At 44.8% G+C, this 21,103-nt stretch overlaps 1 protein-coding gene across 1 annotated transcript in view; it reads right to left on the bottom strand.

Moving 5' to 3' along the window:
- Positions 1-21,103, bottom strand: part of LOC139647903 (eukaryotic translation initiation factor 3 subunit H) — a 56,368-nt gene that overhangs the window by 33,220 nt on the left and 2,045 nt on the right. Inside the window, exon 2 of the mRNA XM_071523913.1 lies at positions 16,148-16,304. Coding sequence (XP_071380014.1) covers positions 16,148-16,304 — 157 coding nt within the window. The remainder of the gene's footprint in view (positions 1-16,147; positions 16,305-21,103) is intronic.

Below are 21,103 nucleotides of genomic sequence, written 5' to 3'. Positions count from 1 at the left end.
GTGTGCGGGGCTACGTGTCTCTGAATGTGAGGACGCGTGTATGTGTGTGTCAGACCGGATTCTAATCACCACCTTGACGTGCCGCGGAGGCCTTGCCTGGAAAGTCTGCCGCGGTTACACACACACGCCTGAGTTTATGGCAACTTATGTCAAGTCGAGTAGATGAATAATAGAATAAAATGGTGTCAAATGTCTGAATCTTGGCGAGCTGCATTCCCTCTGCACTCCCGTTTCCCTTCCCTTATTCCCTAGGTTTGGTGAATAGAAAATATGAATAGTTCAAAATGAGGTTAGACAGGCCAATCAGTCCTCTCACAAAAACAACCCGATTACATTATGGCGAAAAATGTCTCTCTCGCTAGCTCTCCCTCGCTCTCTCTCTCTCTCTCAGTACCTCTTTCAGTCACTGAAAAGGTAGAACAATGAGAATTGGACCGCTGCTCAAAGGGAAATATTGACCCAAGCCATCTTAAGACAAAACCTCTCAAGAACATATCTGGACCTTGTGGGTTTTTTTTTGTTGAGACAGAAAACATATCAATTTGCACAGAGGCTGCGTTTACGACAAAAAATAGGGCTATGGTTTAAAACATTATGCAGAGCGGTGGGGAAAAGTCAAGAGTTGGGTATGCTCTCTTACCCCACTTACCCAGCACTGTCATCACATTTTAGACTGTTTGGACATCTAAATAAAACTTCAAGTTTGTGTTTTTTGTTGATTTGTCACTGCTGAAAAACACAAAATACAGCCATTATGAAAGACTGACAGCACTGTTAGTTTTGCTGGCTGTCCTAAATGAGTAATTCCCCATATTTTGCCAGTGGTACTCAGTGGTGACAGTGAAGTGTGCTCATCTTGGCATCTCATAAATACTTGCGAGCCAAGAGAAATGCAAAATCAATGTTTCTGCGCACAACCAATTTAAAGACACCTTATGCTACCACTGTTTTGCTGGATGTTCAGAGTGGATGCCAAGACGTCTGCACGACTTCTGCATTTTCTTCCGCTTAGCCTCGCTCAAAACTTCGACCCATCCGTTCAACAAAGCTTACAACCCACCTGAAGTCTCACCTACACTCTGTCATTCTTTTACTTCTCCTGCTGCCTACCCTGGTATTGCCTAGTACTCGTATATCCACTCACATACGTGTTGACTGACACACACACACAGTCTCTGGCCCTGTGTCTGTTTTTTACCATCTGCGTTTTTATATGCATCTCATTTCATTTCTGTATAGCACTTTGTGACATTCCAGTTAAGCACTTCATAAATAAGCCTGACTTGACTATAACTAAATAGAAGACCACATCTACAAGTCTCTACTTTGAAGGAATGAAAGAATCTGAAAGAAATCTGAAGAATTTGAAAGAATCAGAAAAGTAATTTATTTTAGCTTTGCCAGCTTGTGAATAGAATACTGGAATATTGGTTGTGTCTGTATTGGTCATACGTTGGATCAGTTATTTTCCTCACCTCTATAGTCTATGGTACTGGACAGAGAAAATCCAGAGAACCTATTTGCACAAGTGGGTCTAAGGCTATAAGAATATAAAATACAATATCCCCCCAACTTTTGATATGTCAAGTACGTCAAAATCATTCATACAACAGGTAGTTTCTGACAGCTGCATTTGATAGTTAAGTGTACTGATGTGATCTTTCTTTCTTTTTTAGTTTTATATATGCATAATAAAGAAAACATTTCATTTATTACGTGTGGTAACTGTTGTATAACAGCCGTAATACCCTTGAGGATGTTCTTTACTGCAGTTACAGGTACTTTGGTGCTGCTAATGTTGCACCCATAATCACAGTAAAGAATCCTTGCTTAGGTATTATTATTCTATTCCGTCATCTTTTGACCTCGCTTGTTCCCTGGATCCTCTGAACAGGAAAAGGACCACACCAGACAACTGTAGCGCATGTTCGCCTTTTTTGAGACCTCTCATTCTTGGCTGGACTTCTCATTGATGCCGTGCGCATTTTACAATTTTCAAGGGGCCGGCTCTGTCCCTGTGGCATGAAGTGTCCACAAGCTACACAGTGAAGACGGTGCCTACTTAAAGGTATGAAAAGAAAAACACCAGGATGCAAAGTTATTTTCAAGGACACTTAATTTTTCCAAAAGCCATATTCTTGTTTCAAAAGCAAAGTGATCGCGTCAAGATTTGACACCGTCAAATGCGCTGCATTGTCTGTACCCCGCGCCGCACCCTCGAGGAGAGATATTTTAAATGTATGCAACCATGTCAAGATTTGACATTCTCAAAACGCATAACATTGTCTGTATCCATCCCAACACCACCCACGCCCGCCCGAGTATAGCAGGGATTTGACTTGAAATCAAGGCACTGATGGAAAGTGTCTGAAAATCCTGTTTTCTTCCATACACAGCGGCAAGCCAGTCAAGACGAGACCTTCAAAAAGTTGCCAGGTTCCTGTCTCAGTCGCATCCGTTTAGCCTTGCTTCTTTTGTCCCACTGGCACGATACAATATGCCAATTAGGCCTCGAGCTAACCGACATTGCCCTTGAGCGAGCACATAAATGCTACCTACGTAAGCCCTGGATTGAATTCTTTATTTTTTCTCCATCTTCCTTTCTCTGTCTCTCCTCAAAAAAATATTTTCCCTCCCAGCCTGCATGCACACACGCACGCACACACAGTGGTTGCAGGAAAGGGCTGACTAAGCGGCTGTTCTTAGGCAGGTACAGTACAGCATGATGATGGCTTCCAGGCACCACTTACTGCTGTTGATAATGGAGAGGAGCATCTGTGTGTGTGTGTGTTTCCCTTCACATACACGCACACAAAAGAGAAGGAAAAAACCAGTGATGAAAAATAAGCATGTACACATGCTTGCACATTCCAAACCCCGCCCACAGGCCCCCGACTTTATTCCCACCACACACACACACACACACACACACACACACACACACACACACAACAGAGAACGGTGCCACCCACGGTCAGACGCAGTGTCAATTAGAGTGTAGATATTAGCACGGCCACACAGCAACAGCCACTAGAGCCGCAAGCACTGCCACTCATCATCATTATTATATTCATGAGAGACAAAGGGAGGAGGTTGAAGGGAGGAGGAGGAGGAGAAGAGAGAGTGGGAGAAAAGTGAGAGGGCTGAGACTAAGCAGGCAAAGTGAGAAGGCAAGGTAGAAAATGGGAAAGAAGGTATATATGTCTGTCTTTCATCTATGAATGCGATTTGCAAGGTGGGCCCGCAACTGTGTGTGTGTGTGTGTGTGTGGGGGAGAGAGAGAGAGGTGGCAGAGGGAGGGTTGACAGACCTCTGATATGGATATTGATCCCTGAGGCACATATCAATGTGGCAAGTGAATATGAGTGGAGATGAGAAACTGATGAGCAATAAGCTTGCCTACATGGTACGTCCAGACAATATGGCCAAAAATATCAGTCAAATTTTTCATATCGATTGATAACCATATACATCGAATCATTATTTCAGTTGTTTAATGGCTACTTTTTACTCTCAAGTGAAAGCTGAGGAAACCAAAAGGTTTAAAGTTCTTTAAAGTATTCCCATTGCCAAAATATGACAAAGCTAGGTTTCCAATTTCATGTCTTTACCAGGCAATATTTGTTATGTCTTTGGAGCTGTTGTTTTTTTTTAACCTGGTGCACAGTGCTGGAAAATGCTGGTACCACTACTATGTTGCTGAGAAGTAATGTTAGTTGCAAAGAGCAGTTCACTGATTCACTACCAGCACTCATTTGGGACTGCAACTGTTGACTTTGTGTGTGTTGTAAAGGATGATACCGTCTCAAATGCTGAAACTGTGTCTTTTAACAGTTTTTCTATTTATATCAAGGCAATCTACATTTAGATTATCATCAACGTCGTTACATTGCCCAGTCCTGTTACATGGACACTACAGAACTCCCCACTTCTCCCCGCTAATTCGCTGCAACTCCTCTCTGCCTCAAAGTGTACATGCGCAGGAACACACACACAAGCTACATGTGACTGCAGGCGGACTGTAGCTTGGATACTAGTGTCAGCAGCACTGGATTCAAGTAGATTCTTTCCATCTCTGTAGAGACAGGAGGACACGCACTTTCTTTGTCTGTATTGTCAAGGTCAGCCGGCGTCGGTGCTAGAGAGCGGAGAGCTTGTCCTCCTGTCACGGCGTTCTGTCCGTCCGCCGCGTTCACCTGTCGGCCCGAGCGAGCGCGTGATAAATGTGTGTTTCGTCGGGGAGTAAATGGCGGTATCGAGTTGTGGTCTGGTCCGGGGTGTCGGGAGAGGCGCGGGGGCTAATTTTCAGCGGCGAGGCTATAATGGGAAGTGCGTGTCCATTTGTGCGCGATTGTGTGTGTGTGTGTGAGCGCGCCCACCGTGGTCCATGTTCCACCTGGCACAGTGGATTAGGTGCAATTAATCTTAGTTAAGCAAGCCCTGCGGAGAGCTGCCTGCCGTACACGCACGTGCACACACAAGCACGCACGCCTGACACAAACAGGAGCACACGAGAGAGGGAGAGAGAGAGAGAGAGAGTGAGAGCAGAGTGAGAGCAGAGTGAAGCAGCTGCTTTGTGTGCATGACACACTGACTAGTTCACCATATGCACATCTGACAGGCCTGCTTGTCACAGGGCTTTGTTTTTATAGAGGGAATGGGGAGATGATGTGGATGGGGAAACTGTGTGTGTGTGTGTGTCCTTGTCTCTCTTTTTGAGGAGGGAGAAAAAACAAAGCCTGATTGATCTCCTTGTCTATCTACATATACAGTATATAGCATGTAGGTTATGGAGACTACTGTATTTCTGCAGTCCTATTAGGCTGCGTGTGCTGTCATATTCTCTCTAAATGAAAGTGTTGGACAGACTACGTTTCCAAATTTCACAAAAAGAGCCCCGACGATCAAATTAAAAATCAGTGCGAGATGTGGCGTTTGAAAGACGGCGCACGCGGCGCACTGTGTTAGCTGTATAACTGGCCGTGAAATGGTCTCCAACCGTCTCTCCGCTCACTCCGTCGCTCTCTCCTGTACCGCTCATTTCGGTTTTTCCTTCTCTCTCACTGTCTCGCCGTCTCTACCTTCGGCCCAGCGTCTCTCTCACAGCCTTTTCCTCGATCGTCTCTCCGTTTCTAACCCTAACCTCTCCTCGGCCGTAACTCTCAATCTTTTACTCGGTTCCTCTCATTTCCCCTCTCGTTTCCCTCTCCTCCATCATCTCCCCGCCCTCCACCTCAAACCTCCTTTCCTTTCCCTCTCTTGCCATTTTGAGCCTCTCTCTCCATTTCTCTCATCCCTGCGACAACTCTCTCTCTCTCTCCCTCTTACCTTTCACCCTCCCCCAACTCCCTTCAGCACACCTGGATTAGCAGCAGTCTGCGGTAATGCATTCTGACCCCCCCCCACCCACCCAACACACACACACACACACACACTTTAACGTGGGGCAGAATCGTGATGAGACAAAGGAGCGGATGAATAAAACAGTGGAACTGATGGTGGTGGTGACGGCACCCGGGGGACCCACACTCTGATTTATCGCAGCGAGCGGGCGTTCAAAAGCAGCCTCAGCCCCGGCTCGCTGCAAACAGCCAGCCTCAGATCTACACTAGAGAGAGAGGGAGGGGGAGAGAGAGAGAGAGAGAGAGAGAGAGAGAGAGAGAGAGAGAGAGAGAGAGAGAGAGAGAGAGAGAGAGAGAGAGAGAGAGAGAGAGAGAGAGAGAGAGAGAGAGACAGAGAGAGAGAGAGGGGGGGGGGGGGGGAGACTGACTGGGGACAGGAAGCAAAAGACAGAAAGAGTGCGATGTTTTTTTGGGGGCTTTTGAAAAGGCAAAGATGTTCCTCCGCCTTCCATCCACACGACATAACAGTAAACATTATTTCTTTTATGTTTATATATTTCCCTTTGAGGTGGACTGCCAAGTGATTTCTAATTAGCCTCACTGAGGGAGAGCAAGGTAAAAGGGAGGAAATCAATTTCCCATTTGGGACAGGTAGTGTGATCTATTGAAGGGCTAACCCCAGGGAAGACCTTATCAGAAAGGTAGCGAAGCGGCTTTTTAAAAAAAACAACACACACACACACGCATACTGAATAGTGTATTTACAGAGAGGAGGAGAGAGATCATGGCAGAGGCGTTTTTAATCCCCTTGACTTCAATTAACCCACCGTGAAAATGTCTGCCACAGTGGACAATTAAAGCTCCAAAAACCAAGGACTAACCCTTGCAGACCCCACTGGAAGAAAACGCTGATGTAATTGGCCTTAATCAGCTCTGTTTGTGTTTTCTCTTCCACAGCATTGCCTTGGTTAAAGACGCAGATTAAAGTTTTTTTTTGTTTTTTGTTTTTAAAGGGCTGCCTTCCAGTAGACATATGTTTTAGCACGATTCCTCCGCCATTGCTGCCAGTTACCTGCCTGATCAGCTTCTGGCTAAACATCTCAGCTAAACACAAGTTGTACAAGATAAGTCCAGCCACAGGAGAGATTTACGAGCCACAGCCTGCATTGCTTTTCTAGAGTACGATCTTGACGACATATTTCTTAAGAACTGCAGCAGGCCGATGTTAACTTTCTACAAATCATGTCTGTTGTTTATTGAGCAGCATCAAATTACTAAACGGAATTCAAAGTTCTGTTTTTGTGAAAATTTAACCAACTATGAATCGTCACACCTTGAAATGTACGTCGCTGCCACAAAAGTGCCGTGGGACTGTAAAGCATCCGTACTTTGATCAATTCAATTCAATTCAAGGAGCCATTTTAGAGGTATTTAAATGGTTTAAAGTATTTAAACTGCATTTATAAGTCTGGACAAAACAAATGAGCGCTAGAATGCTGGGTTTTTCCTGGCTCAACATCAGGCAAATGTGGTAAGTCCGCTAAACCAAAAGTTCTACAAGCGTGCATTGTGCCCTCTTCTGGCCCACGCTCACAGCAGTCAGGATATCTTTAACACCATGATTGATAAAATAATGAGTAATAATATGGTATTCAGAACCATCTTTAATCCAATAAATTAACACTTCATACACAACAGAACACTTAAAAACTCTGACAAAGTGAGTAAGAGAGAGAAATCTTATTTACAATTCAATTTGTGAACATTTAAGCCTCCTGCTGAGGCACCTTGAGGCTCCTGACTCAAGTTTACTGCATCTTGTTAGTGATGACAATAATAATAATAATAATAATAATAATAACAACCATGTGATATTGTTAAGCTGTTAAATGATTTCCTATTTCTTTTCCACCTGCCCTGCTGCTCTGTTTACTCATCCTCCTCACGTTCTCTCTTTCTAAAGACAGCCGTTGTCTTGCCAGCCATAATAAAATCTGCAAGGTTATATATTTGAGCAAGCCACGAACAATGTAAATGTGGATGTAAAGTGGTAGTTTAAATTCTGTGATTGAAGCTGCTAATACACACAGGCTCGACGTTCTTCTTTGTGGAACTACTAAGGTGACGCTACATCGCCCCTCTGGATTACTATCACCATTGCATGTTATCACAATAAAGGCAACACTGAAGGAGTTTTACCATGTGCAATGCAGCCATTGTAATGATTTTTTTTATAGATATTTTATGCCAACACTGGGGATATGTTTATCAAGGCAGCATGGGACATTACCCAACAGCCGCCTTGGAATTGTCTATGCAGGAAAAACCCTGGCAGAAAGACAGAGTTGACTATTGAGGAGCACGGGCACAAGTTAACTCTTGGCCTAGCGCAGTTCAGGTTGGCTCTAAGTCCATTTCTCTTCTTGGTCTCTTTTATATCACAATGAGCAGGCTAGCTAGTTTATAAATGATGAAGCCTTCTGCTGCAGAGGAAAAAAGGGGACGTGAGGAAGGGAAGGCAAGAGAAGGGAAGAGAAAGGAAAGGCAAGGAGACCGCAATCCACTAAAATCTCAGGAGAAGAAGAATATTCAGTGGAGGTGTCAAGGACCATTAATAAATCAGGCCGTTTTAGTGAGCCATGGAGAAGGGCCAGAGGAGGCTGTGGCTGGAGCTTCAGCTTTCCTGCCAGCACCTCTTTCTTTCTCTCCCGGCTGAACACACACAATACACACACGCGCACAAACAATCTCCAAAAGTAGGTTTCAGGAAACATCTCTTCCGATGATTGAACAGTCTCCTCAAATATGTCCGCCAGCAAAACAAATCACCTGCCAAAGACCTGGGTCAAACACCGAGAAGGCCAGACGGGGGAGAATTCACGCCGAGGTGCGCTTGATTCGGCTTGGCTGATGTGCCAAAGGGGCCGGCGTAATTAGATCAATTTGAAGTTCAGGCAGTTCAAGAGCCTGCGGCCCAGGTGTGCCACCTGTCACCCTGAGGTATAAATTAACAGCCACGCAGGGCGGACTTGCTTCACCACTGATTTCACACTGAATTCTATGTCAATGAATGTAGCCTCTGGCATATTACAAGTGTCGCAACAGACATTTGGAAGTGGACCTCCTCCCTAAGAGATTTTATTGTGCCATTTCACAAAGAATGATCTTGCCTATTATTGTCTAGCAGAGCAGAGAGCAAAATGACTGAAGTGAACAGGTGTTTACTAAAGAGTGACTTGAGCACGCCTACTTTCATCGTACCAACTGGTAAATCACACAACTATTGAAACAAAACTGATTTGCTAGAGGCACATCGATAACAATTTTACAGAATCAATATGAGTACCGATACTAGATAACATTTATTCATGCTGCCTAATGTTGGCCTATTATAAAAAAACAGGAATTACAGGAACAAGTGCTTCATTTGATCAAAGTATGCACTGAAAATTGTGCAACAATCCTCAATCAAATAAAAGATCATAATTAGAAACATAATTAAAAGATAATGCTAACAAAGTAGAAAATAAGCAGAATGTTCTTTAGCGCAAACAGCGACATTTCAGCCTGTTCGTGTTGGTTCGCCTACCAGTGTCAAGCCAGCCAGAATAACATTAACGCATAATCCGGTCAAAATTTGCCCCTCTCCTTTACATTATTCCTGCTGGTGTCTGCACAGTCAGCACTGTTGGAGATATCAGGGCTCGTTTTTCCACCTTCAGAAGAAGCCATTTGCTGCCATTCATTGTTATTCAGTATGAAAAACAACTTCCACACACAAACTGCCTGAGATAGACAATCTATCACAGTAAAAATGAGGCAGTAATTTGATTTTGTCAAAGTTTGTTTTATTGTTATTTCCCTGTGCCCGAGTTAAGTGTTTTCACATCAGTGCACGCATTACATTACGCTCTGCTTACTGTCAATCACCTGACACCTACAGCAAGAGATGGAAGCCTCCTCCAGGAAATAAGCCCTCAAACTTTACAAATCTTACAAACTTTATTGTCACGTCAATGTCTTTTTATTTAGAGCGTCCTTGTTAGCTGGGACAGCAGTTCATTTCAAGCTAGGTTTGACACCGTAGTGTAGTAAAGTTTGTATTGAAAAAAAAGATGATAATTGTGATGAAAAAGGTAAAAAAAAAAAAATCTAATCACATACAACATGCATACCAAAATAATTGAGAGGAATGTAAACTAGACATAGACAGTAGTAAATGCAACTTTAAATAACAGGGTAACTTCATTGGCCGATCAGAGTACGGGTTCATGGGAACTGGATTTGGCATTGATTCCCATACTTTCGATAAATAGCATCTCTACCATTTGATATTTTGATGGAGATCCTCTGGGAGCATTTCAAGGACCTTTGGGATGATGAAACCTCCCAGGGTCAACAGCGGTGAGCCAGGTAATTGTGGCTAAGGATCAGAAAATACTAGAGGGAGTTGCCCTATAGTCCCAGTCTAGCAAGTAAGTCTTCCCTTACAAGGAGCCATTTTATCTTTCATTTAGCTCGATCACGTTCACTCAAATGTGAAATCGTGTAGCTAACTGGTTGCCAAGTAACTCAGTGGCAGCAGGAGTGAGATAAACAAGAGATAAAGTGAAAACGAGGGTGCCAATCAGCAAAATCAACCTCCTCATTAATGACTACAAGTTGTTTCTACATCAAACAAGTCACGTTGCAGTTTATATCCATGTCTGTCCAGACTCATAAAATATATGTAGTGAAGACTTTGAAGGAATTGGATAAAAAGGTATAAAAAGGTGTATTTTTTGGCGAAATGGAAGTTATCACTATATTGACATGTATGATTCCAGTGAATAATTTCCAGTGAGAAACATGCTGTCTTCACTTAGAAACTATATTTACAGAGGAGTACAGAGGACTGATAGAGTTGCCTGGGTCCACAACTTTGAATCCGCCCACTCCACCGAGTTGACTGATTCTGGTCTGGCATCGTGACATTTCTCCCGGTTGAAAAAGTGATCGGTCCAATGAGCGCGGGGGGGGCTAACGATAAGCCAATCAGCGTCACGGGCAGGACTAACGCCGTTGTCAAGCATTGTCAAGCTGTGCGCCGGAACCAAGGGTATTTTTCTAAAAGCCCAACAATGTCCAAACATCTTACAATACAAGCTGTGCTTGCCATAAAATAAATAATTATGTGTAGGTTAGGCTCTAGTCTATTTGGTTAGGGACATCCAAGCAAAGGATTAATGCGCCTTCCCCTTAAATTATATTTTTTATTAAGGATCTAATGGTTGTTCTTAACGGATGTTTGCCCAAAATACGATGTTAATACGTGTAGACTATGTAAGATGTATCATGTTAGTTGCTGTTAGTTGTTGATATCTAGATTGTGCTGGATCAGTGTATGCTAAAGCCATATGGTTTGTTTGTCTGCCTGGATCTTGCCATCTTGGCAAAGCTAATTGGCCAGCCAATACAGTTTTGTCATTTTTTTATTTGCAAATTAAATTAGAAAACTGTACAGTCATGTACCTGAACAGACATACATGTGTGTTCAATTTGCCGCTGATCTGACTGAGACATTTTTACAAGTTGAAATCAAGCAGCTGAGAACCATGCAAAAAAATAACAAACTAGAAATAACCGCCTCGCGGTTGTATGCCTCCACCAACAAACTTTGTTTTATTATTGCAAGGACAGTCTTTATTTATTGAACATATATAATTAATCGTGTTCATGAGAATGGGATGGACGTGAGGTCACAGTGACCTTGACCTTTGACCACCAAAATTGAATCAGTTCATCCTTGAGTCCAAGTGGACGTTTGTGCCAAATTTGAAGAAATTCCCTCAAGGCATTTCTGAGATATCGCGTTCACAAGAATGGGACGAAGGTGAGGTCACAATGACTTTGACCTTTGACCACCAAAATCAAATCAGTTCATCCTTGAGTCCAAGTGGACGTTTGTGCCAGATTCCCTCAAGGCGTCCCTGAGATATCGCGTTAACGAGAATGGGACGGACGGACAGACGGACGGAAAGATGGAAAACAGAATGCCTCCTGCCACGGCTGTCGCCGGCGCGGAGGCATAAAAAGGACTCGCTTCAATGAAAAGTCTTGTTAGGACCGGAACAGCTTTACTCTTGTTACATGTTGTCATGCTGCATGTCCAAATGCCACATTCCTTAGCTAGGAAAAGACCTTCATGTGTTTACTGGGCCTACCCACTAAAAATGCGTCTCTAATTACTAAATTAGGACACATCTCAAAAGAAACGGCCCCGAAAACTTGCTTGTTTCACCAATGCGACAACTGTTGCCGTCTTCGGGGCCAATTCGAGGCGTGACGCATGCCCAGACGAGGGCCTGGCGGCAGCGACCACCTGCATGGGCAGACAGCTTGGCATGTGGCACCAGGCTGGCCAGCAGGAAGGGCTACGCAGTAAAAAGTTACTTCTTATACAAAAAAATATCCATGCATTTTGTATGAAGTAAGTGCATTATTATATACATGCATAAAAGATGATTTTTAATTTATTTAGGCTGTTAATTCTAAATTATATATGCTGCATACATTATACAAATGCATCGCTTCGAAAGCTAATTGCCTCAATTTTAAGAGTAAAGTAGAAAATTTTTCTTTTGCCAGCATCACTTTTGTCAGTGTGACTACCTTCCCTCCAGCGGGGGTATTCCCCTGAAGCAGCAACACAGTAATTACTCCAAATATTCTCTTCTCTTGGCATGCCGTTGATGCAGTGCCCCCTTCCCAAAAAGAAAACTATTTCTGGCCGATTTAGTGCATAAATTTGATAAAATTAGTGGTTCATATCCGGGACATAATTATCCCAACAGGACGTTTGTTGGGCTCCTACATCATTCTTCTCTCCAACAGTATATTGCTTAATTAATCCTCCTATGGTTGAGACAGGGAGGGAGAACGGGGGAGAGAGGGGGGACAGTATGGAGGGGGGTTGTGGGAGAGAATGAAAAAGAGAAGAGAGACTGAAAAGGGACAGGAAGGAGGAAGGTAGTGAGGGAAGGAGGCAGAGTGAGATTGGCAGAGAGGGAGAGGGAGATGAGGAAGATCGGGGGGGGAGAAGGGCGGAGGTAATTCTCTTACCTGCCGTGAGTTAGAGAAGAAGGGGAGGAGAGAGTGGGAGGGGAGGATGGAGGGAGGTAGTGGAGGGTGAAGGGAGAGAAGGAGGGAGCCAATTTTGTTCTACCTTCAGGATACCTCCTCCTCCTCCTGAATTCTAGTGACATGGGTTGAATATCAATTGTGCATCCTCAGAAGTGGCATTGGGCAATGGCTAGTTCGATGTAAGCCCGGGACAAGTCAAACAGGCGTCCAGATCTCGCTCTATGAGCCTGTGGATTGCACCGAGACGCACTTTATCAGCTGTTAAACTAACTGGTGGTAACCATGGGGACAGTTCACCCATATTTTGAGCTTCCTCCTATTTTTAACTCTTATCTAAGTGCACTATATTACATAAACATTTGGCTCGGCTGTTATACCCTGTGATTATCGGTGCTTTGGTGATGCACTGGATCACTACCGTACCCCTAACCACAACAAAGTACATTATAGTATCATGTTTTCTCTATGGATGGCATTGTCGGTCTGTTCACCACTTTCACCGCTCCTATGTATGTTATCATTGCTATCACAACAGAGGGAGATGACCAACACAATTTATTAACATGCTACTTGGAGAATTAACAGCCGTTGTGCAGTTCGACACAGCTCTCTCCATGCATTTTGTCAATGATACAAGGCCAGAGTATGCAAGGACAGGGGAGATAGGAGAGGCTTGGGGTTCAGCCAAGGTTGTTTATCAGGGGCTGCTTCTGCTTCTGCTGTGCTCGCTCTCTTTCTCTATCTTTTTCTCCCACACGTTGGTCACATTTGCTGCCACTGACTGGCCTGTCCTGCAAGCACAGCTCCACACTGGCACCTGTTGATGGAAAGGCAGCATAGCACGCACACACACACACACACACACACACACACAGAGACCCACACACGCACACCCCCCCCCCTACCTCTCACTCCTGTCCATCTCTCCTCCACAGATAGGGAAGTAATCCTGAGGCGAGCGGCCTCAAGGAGGCAAGGAGTAAAAGTAAGACGATTCAGATACACACACACACACACATACAGAAACAGAGGTGCAGGCAAACACACAAACACGCAGGCCAACACACACACTCCTTGAAACCCAAACGTGTCCAGGGCGGCTGATTGGCTGCAAAGTCAGTACGTGCTGGTCCACTGGGTCCTTCTCCTATACCCGAATCTGAAGCCTCATCTCATTCATATCACATCTCGGCTCCGGCACTTTTGAAGAATATCAATTTGCAGATTATGCAGAGGGAGCGCTGTCACTGAATACACACTCATCGCCTCTGAAAGGAGGGGGCGCCGAGGTCCGCAGGAGCTGCCCACTGCAATATCTGTGACAGTGGCTCCAACGGACAGAGAGGAGACTGGATTTTCCTCTCTCAACTTCTGAGGTCGTCACCGGCGACGCCTTAGGTTGGGCAACGGTCATGATTTTGGTGAGTCTCCCCGATGACATCATTACTTTTAAGTTGTTCTGCAGCGGGCCACAGTGACGCACACTAGACATCCACAAAGGTGAAACGAGGCTGGGGTTGTTGCCAATGACTAACGAACACAATTAGTTGCTACAGGGTGGGCGAGAGAAGAAAAGTGATCCGATTGGTCAGCTGTGTGTGTGGGTAGAAGTATGAAAGCCCTGCAAACAAAGTGGCCACAGGCACGGGCATAAATCTCTCTTTAAAAAACGACTCGTCATAGTTTTGTCTTCTGGAAATGTTTGTACAATCATTTTACCTCTTCAAGTGATTACCTTTCCAGCACTGTGATTTCATATATAAAATTTGTTTCCATAAAATACACTTAGTGAGCAATATGACAGTCGAGACAGAGCACTCTGTGGTTTACTGAGCCCTTTACATTCTGCCGCACCATTTTCTGTTTGATTTGGAATGGATTACGATAACCACCTGTACACATACCATGAATGACTCCCAGCTCTTTATTTTCCATTATGAATTTGACAGATAAACTAGAGTTTGTCGCTGGATCAAAAGCCATGATGGGAATAATTCTATAGTACATCTACAGGGTTTCCAAGGGGTCGAGGCAAGGGGCTCCTCGTTGAAGCCCTTGTTAACTTAAAGGACGTGACAGATGGCAAATCCAACAATACAACAAACCATAAGACTCACTCTCACACACACACACACACACACACACACACACACACACACACACACGGCGAGCCATCTCCCGACACTAATGACCTTAAGCCACCTTTTGGCGCGTGTGTATCCAGCAGAATTTTAGAAAGTTGCTTGTTAGCGGTGGAGACCTGTTAGAGCAGGATTTCCTCCCTTTCCTCCCCCCCCCCAGCGTCTGCCCGTCCTTCCATCCTTCGGTCTGGCTCGCTGGCGGTTTTGTCAGTTGTTGGTGCGCTAACAAGGTGCGGGCGAAAACAGGGTTTGAGGTCAGGGCACGCGGTGTCCTTTGATGCGGAAAGGCTGACGGGGGAGGCGGGAAGGGGAAAGGAGGAGTGCGTGCGCAGATGAAACAAAAAAAATCAAACCCCGCGCACGTTCACGCCGCCCACCTGTAACACGGGCGCTGGAGCCGTTCCATCCCTGCACCACCGCCCTCGCACATCAGCCCCCGCACTGACAGCTTAGGTCACCCGGTAGCTAGTTAGCTTAGTTAAAAGTCGGCGTTGTCCTCGCGGTGTGCCAAGGACATCTCACACACACACACACACACACACACACACACACACACACACACACACCAACACAAAGACACACACCAACACAAAAAGAGTGTGTGTTTCACTCACAACAACAACTCACACACAGTGAGTTGTTGAAATGATTGTACCCTAGCTGTAACCCTTGTTAGTCTGTTAGTTTCTATGAAGTTTGCAGCATCCCAGGTGTGCTGCAAGGAGGGGAAGCAGCCAAACACACCAGACACACACACAATGCGCGAAGTAACACACACACGTTTAGGGCTGGGGGTAAATTTTGGTTCTGAGGCTCAGGCTCGCTCCTGGATTGGATTAGTCCTTGCGGGTGTTGCATTTAAGTACGGCTCTTATGTGAATATTTATATCATTATACACCACCAGTCAAAAGTTTGGACACACCTGATTGAATGTTCTGTGTTTTTCATTCTCTTAAAGCCATTTTGATCTAAAGGCTTCTGCTTAAATGCTTGAAATTTGCTTTTTAGACAAATATAAATAGTTGATGCCTATGTATGACTTTCTTTCCAAAGCCTTTGCATCAATGCAAAGGTCAGCTACTTATAATAATCTAAAACATAAGATAGTTTTGATTTGTTTAACACTTTTTGGGTCACTGCATTATTCCATTTGCGTTATTTCATAGCTTTGATGTCTTTACTATTATTCTAAAATGTGAAAAATAGTAAAAATAAAGAAAAATGCATGTGTCCAAACTTTTGACTGGCAGTGTATATGGATAACTGGTACGCAGTATCAGAAATTAACTTTTCAGTTCACCTGCCAAGGGCTGGTAAACTAAAAAAAAGAATAATTTACCTGCCAAGCACACTTTTTAAAGGCCAAAACTGTATACATTTTCACAGAAATATGTCACCCTACCCAAACTGAGTGCTAATTTAAAACTTTCTGGACCAAGTTTGCAATTCATCATTAAGTGCAGCAGAATTCAAGAGAGCATTTTGAAGTGTAGTTCCAAGGTCTGAGAACAGACAAAGACCAAAGACTGCATATAAGTTACCTTCGTCGAAGTCTGCGTCATCCTCGGTGTGCTGGGGGAAGGGGAAGCAGTTGGTGATCTCCAGCCGGTCCTCCACCACCAGGCCCAGCAGGACGCCCTGGACCACCTCGCTGCCCTGGCCCTCCTCCTGGTAGTGCTTGATAATCTTCAACACCACCTGGGAAAACGGACAGAGAGTGACGTCAGAGCAAGGATGGAGGGAGAGGAGGCCTTACCCTCCTTTCAGTAGTATTCAATCTCTCAACTGTGATTTCGTTTCCTGCACCGGAGCCCATTTATTTCCCTTGCTTGTCGTTTATGCATTTTGTAGTTGTTATACCGTTTTGCTCTTTGTTGTATTTTATCATCCTTTAATTTCTGTTATCCAGTTCAGTTGTGTCTTTGCTTGTCATGTTGATTTGTATTCATTTGTTTGTTTGTGTTGGGGTTTGATTGTTTGAGATGGGTTTTTTTTACAAGCCCCGTGGGTTTTTTTAATCTCTCCTGCTGCACAGATTTGTGGGGTTTTTCTCTTCTTGCTGTTTTTACTTCAGTGTGTTTTATCACAGTACAAATAAATTAACCAGTTTAATTAACACCACTGGGAAAATGTGTACCTAAAACTTTACAGACTATTTTTCCAGTGCATTGTCCTGTGTAGAAACCTATGGAAAAGTATTAAAGAAAATAATATTGTGGAAGTACTTAATTAAAACACTGATGTAAGTATTTACACTGACAGTATTGTGTACTTATAAAACTTTTCCTTTATGATTATACAACTTAATACAATGGAATAAGGCCATTGTAAAGTGTTACAACTAAATTAGGGCTGGGTGATAATTCAATATTATTGTTTATCATGTTTCAGTGGCATCTTATCGTGATGATATGGCGATTTTGGGACACACAATTCTGCTGTTAAATCTATGATTTACGATGAACAAGCAAATATTATTAAAAAAATATGAGGTATGAAACATTTAAAGAAATCTTCTGTTTGACATCACACCTAACATTACCATTCGGGTCAATGGGATGAACATCAAATTTGATGTGATTTTGCATACGCGAGCCATATCGTGATATATATCGATATGGAAAAAAAACATTATTGTGATATTGATTTCAACCATATCTCCCAGCCCGAAATTAAATCAATAATATAGTACAATATAAGAGGTGACACACTTACCAGCTGTTTAACTAGCTTGATTTGTCATTTTAGGCTCAAATTTGTGCATTAGGATGCATAATTTTTCATATACTCACTCCCAACACACACCACTGTCTAGTATAGACATTTTGATCCATACTGAATTACATCAGCCTTTGGTATCACAAACATCAAAAGGGTTTGGTCTCACATTGAGCATGGGAGAAATGCCTGGGAGCAGCTAAACCCTGAGAGCGGCTGTGGCTGAGTGGTAAGCACCGCCTGCAGGCTCTGACACTCGCGCATCACTGACCTCCACTGTGTACAAAAGGACAGCGAGTATTCAGCACAGTTTAGTGAGTTACCCTGTAGAGTATGGACTGTGACCGCGGCTGGCTGGGGCGGCACACACAAGGGGTGAACCCTGAATCTGCTGAACTATTTCAGAGGTAGCTCAGAAAAAGTGTATTCAGATTCTGTATTCTGATATCCAAGCGGCAAAAACCATGGGTGAATTTTGAGGCCAATGTGGAGGTGTCGAGTTCTTCTAACGTCCACTAGAGGCCGGCTCCAAAAAGACTCCAAACCCGGCCCGACTTCTCGCTAAAAATATAAAGTTAATATTCTTTTTACACAAGAGGTAATTGCCTCAGTAGCTAATTTCACTTCTTTTTATGAGTCTCCTTATGGTGATTTTCACAATAATTGTGCCATTAACAGGATATAACAGATATAACACAGGGTTGTTTCGGGTTGTGTTTGCCTAGTGATCGACCGGTTGCCCATCTATCACCGATTATGGGCCAATAGTAGGCGCCGCTGCCCAAACCTCCACCCTTTGCCTCATTCTTGCTGCTCCGGCTCCAAAAAATGTCAACATGGGAGCGACCGTAAACACAATCTCCAGGCTTCAAAACGGCCCTTCAGAAGCCAATGGGTGACGTCACACTCACTACATCCATCTTTTTTTTTTTACAGTCTACGATCTAGACAGAATCTATGTGCATCTTCGTCTGCACTGAGATTTTAATGCCAGATATAAATGGGCCTATAGGACAAACTTCCATATGATCGAGGAGCCGGTTTAAGCGCTAATGGTGTGTCACTGAGACGACAGACAGCACAGAAGGGCTATCTATGGCTTTCCCTTACTCACACACATACAGTACACAAACTGGAATATGTACACACTGACGGACGCACGCGCGCACACACACAGACGCGCTGACCAGCACACCAAGAACAGAAAACCGCCAAGCCAGAGAGTGAAGAATAAGGCCAAGCGTCTGAATGAACAGGAACAGGAAAAGGAGCTGAAAGCATAGTATGGAGGGAGAGAGCATAAATCATGCTGATAACAGTGTGGGCAGGTCACAGCCAGAGGCATTAATAACACACACACACACACACACACACACACACACACACACACAGAAACGCACACGCACACACAGATGGGAGCAGGGTGGCAGTCCTGGAGCCATGTTCAACAACAAAACACCCATCACCAGCAGCCACAGGGAGCCCTTACTGGTCTCACTCACACTCTCTCTCCCGCGCACACACCAATGGACAGAGACGCACATGCACACGCACACACACCTGTCCAGGGAGGAGATGATTTATTTCAATAGAGTGCTGGACCTGTCATGCAACAAGTAAAAAGCTAGGGGGGGAGAAGAGAGATGATATGGGTTGGAGTGTGGAGCAAAACAAATCTCATTCCCCGCCTGCCTTGGCTCCTCTGACTGAGAGGGTAGTAGAGGTCTGAACAATAGGTCAGAGGGGTAGATGGATGGAGAGAGGGGGAGCGAGGAGTGAGAAAATGTGAGAGTGAGCGAGAATTTGACGGAGAGAGAGAGAGAGAGAGAGGAGGAGAGTGAGAACTCGGAGGGGAAGGTGGGGGAGCAAAGCGAGAGAGAGAGCAAAGAAAATGGAACGGTGAGAACTTGAGAGAAACTAGGAGGAGCAAGAAAGAGCAAACAATGACGAAAGAGAGCGGGAAGGGGAGCAGACGAGGGCGGAAAGGTGAGTGAACGAGAGCGAGCGTGAGGCAGATGCGCCGAGACAGGGGAGAGAGGGGAGGGGGGGGGGGTAGAGAGGAGGGAAGGCAGGGAAGAGGCGGGCCAGAGTGAAAGTCATCAGGACCGGCAGCTCTGGCCACTTTTCAAAGCCCCCCGCGCTTTGGCTCCCTTCACCGCTAGCAAATGGCTTTTCTATTCTCCCTCCATCAGCGAGGTCAGATAGCCCAGGTACACAGTGCTTTCAGCAATCTAACTCCTGGCAATCTGTTCATCACACACTAAACACCGGCCGCCTGAAAAGGGGGGAGAAAAAGAGTAAGATGGACAACTGGCCAAAAACAACTCGGAAAAAAGGTCAAGCAAACAGATAAAATAAACTTAAGTTTGAACGGAGCTTTTTCGAAAACTCCTGAATCTACAGAAACGGATTACAGAGGGGGATTGGGGGAGGAGGATGAGGACGAGGGTGCCTGCGCTAAAACAAAGGAAGGGAGAAGGGAGGAGGGAGAAGAAAAAAAAAGAGCAGGTTTCAGTGGATTTGTTGGGCTGGCTGCCCTGTGCTGAGTAAATGCCATCAGGTATTGGAAGCAAAGCCTGGAAAGCTGCAGGTCTCTACGTGCAAGCACGCACGCGCACACACACACACACACACACAGAAACGCATGCGCACAGACTCTCCAACTCTAACACTGTCTCTCTCTCTCTCTCTCGCTTTCTCTCACACACACACTTTTATTGATCTAACTCACCAGCAGCTAGCTCAGTGAGCTCACCTCATGTGGAGAGGCCCAAGATTGATATGTGGACAGCAAATTGTAAATCAACAGGCTTAAAATTGAATTGCCCAAAATCAATTGCGGCCCAAATCCCCCGTTGGCTGCCTTTAATTCTTATCATAAATCTTCTCACACACACACACACACACACATATAAAAGGGCTCACACGCCCGCCGCGACGGGGCTCAAGTTATGAGAAAGTACAGCGAGAGAGACGACGCCATAATGAGTTTTCTTTTACGCCGCTGATGTGTAGACGAAATCTATACTCCGCGTTGGCTGTAATATACTTGACTGAGAAAAAACACTGGGGTGGCGTAACTCGTCTCTCGGGCCGAGCCTCGGTCGGACGGGGGGGAAGACGGAGGAGGACCGGGGGGGGGGGGGGGAGAGAACGCTGAGGCTAACCGGACGTGTGTTGTTCCTGGAGAACGTTGGCTTCATTCAAGCCCAAGGCCAGCAGCATAGATTCCCGCTTCATCTGCGGGAACTGGTGTGGAGGGTTGGAGGGCGGTTTTATTTATATTTATTTATAGGCTCAGAGGAAGATGCCTTGCTGTTCCCTCCCTGTGGACGGCACTGCGTTTTTTTCCTGTATGGTGGGCCCCCAAACGCAAAGAAAATGTCCACCACTGCAAAAAGAAGCCTTAAAATGCAACACTATACTATACCCAGGGCCTTCAAATCGCAACGCCAAAATATCCTGCAAAATACGTTCCATCTTTCCCTTACATTTGGTCGACTGAATGCGGCCTGTAAGCGTGACTGAACTGCATCAGGGCATCAGAATAAATGAGAAAAGTCTGTTTTTTGTATACCCATAAAGGCACTTGTGTGATCTCAGTGGGGGTTTATTGCCACCCATCCCCGTGCAGCACCCCACTCCCGTGGCAGCAGCACCGCTTAAACTCTCTTCAAAAGCCAGGGAACAAACCAATTCTACAACACGGTGGCGGTGATGCCTATTTGTGGGCAGCCCTCCAGCTAAACCTCTGACAGACAGGTCATGACGCAACACAC

The sequence above is a fragment of the Centroberyx affinis genome, unplaced genomic scaffold, assembly GCF_046629955.1.
Source record: "Centroberyx affinis isolate AG114_WGS23_722 - 3 ecotype Tasmania unplaced genomic scaffold, CSIRO-AGI_Caff_v1 ptg000102l_1, whole genome shotgun sequence".
NCBI classification, from domain to species: Eukaryota; Metazoa; Chordata; class Actinopteri; order Beryciformes; family Berycidae; genus Centroberyx; species Centroberyx affinis.
The sequence above is the reverse complement of the archived record's forward strand: the minus strand, read 5'-3'. Positions and strand labels throughout refer to the sequence as shown.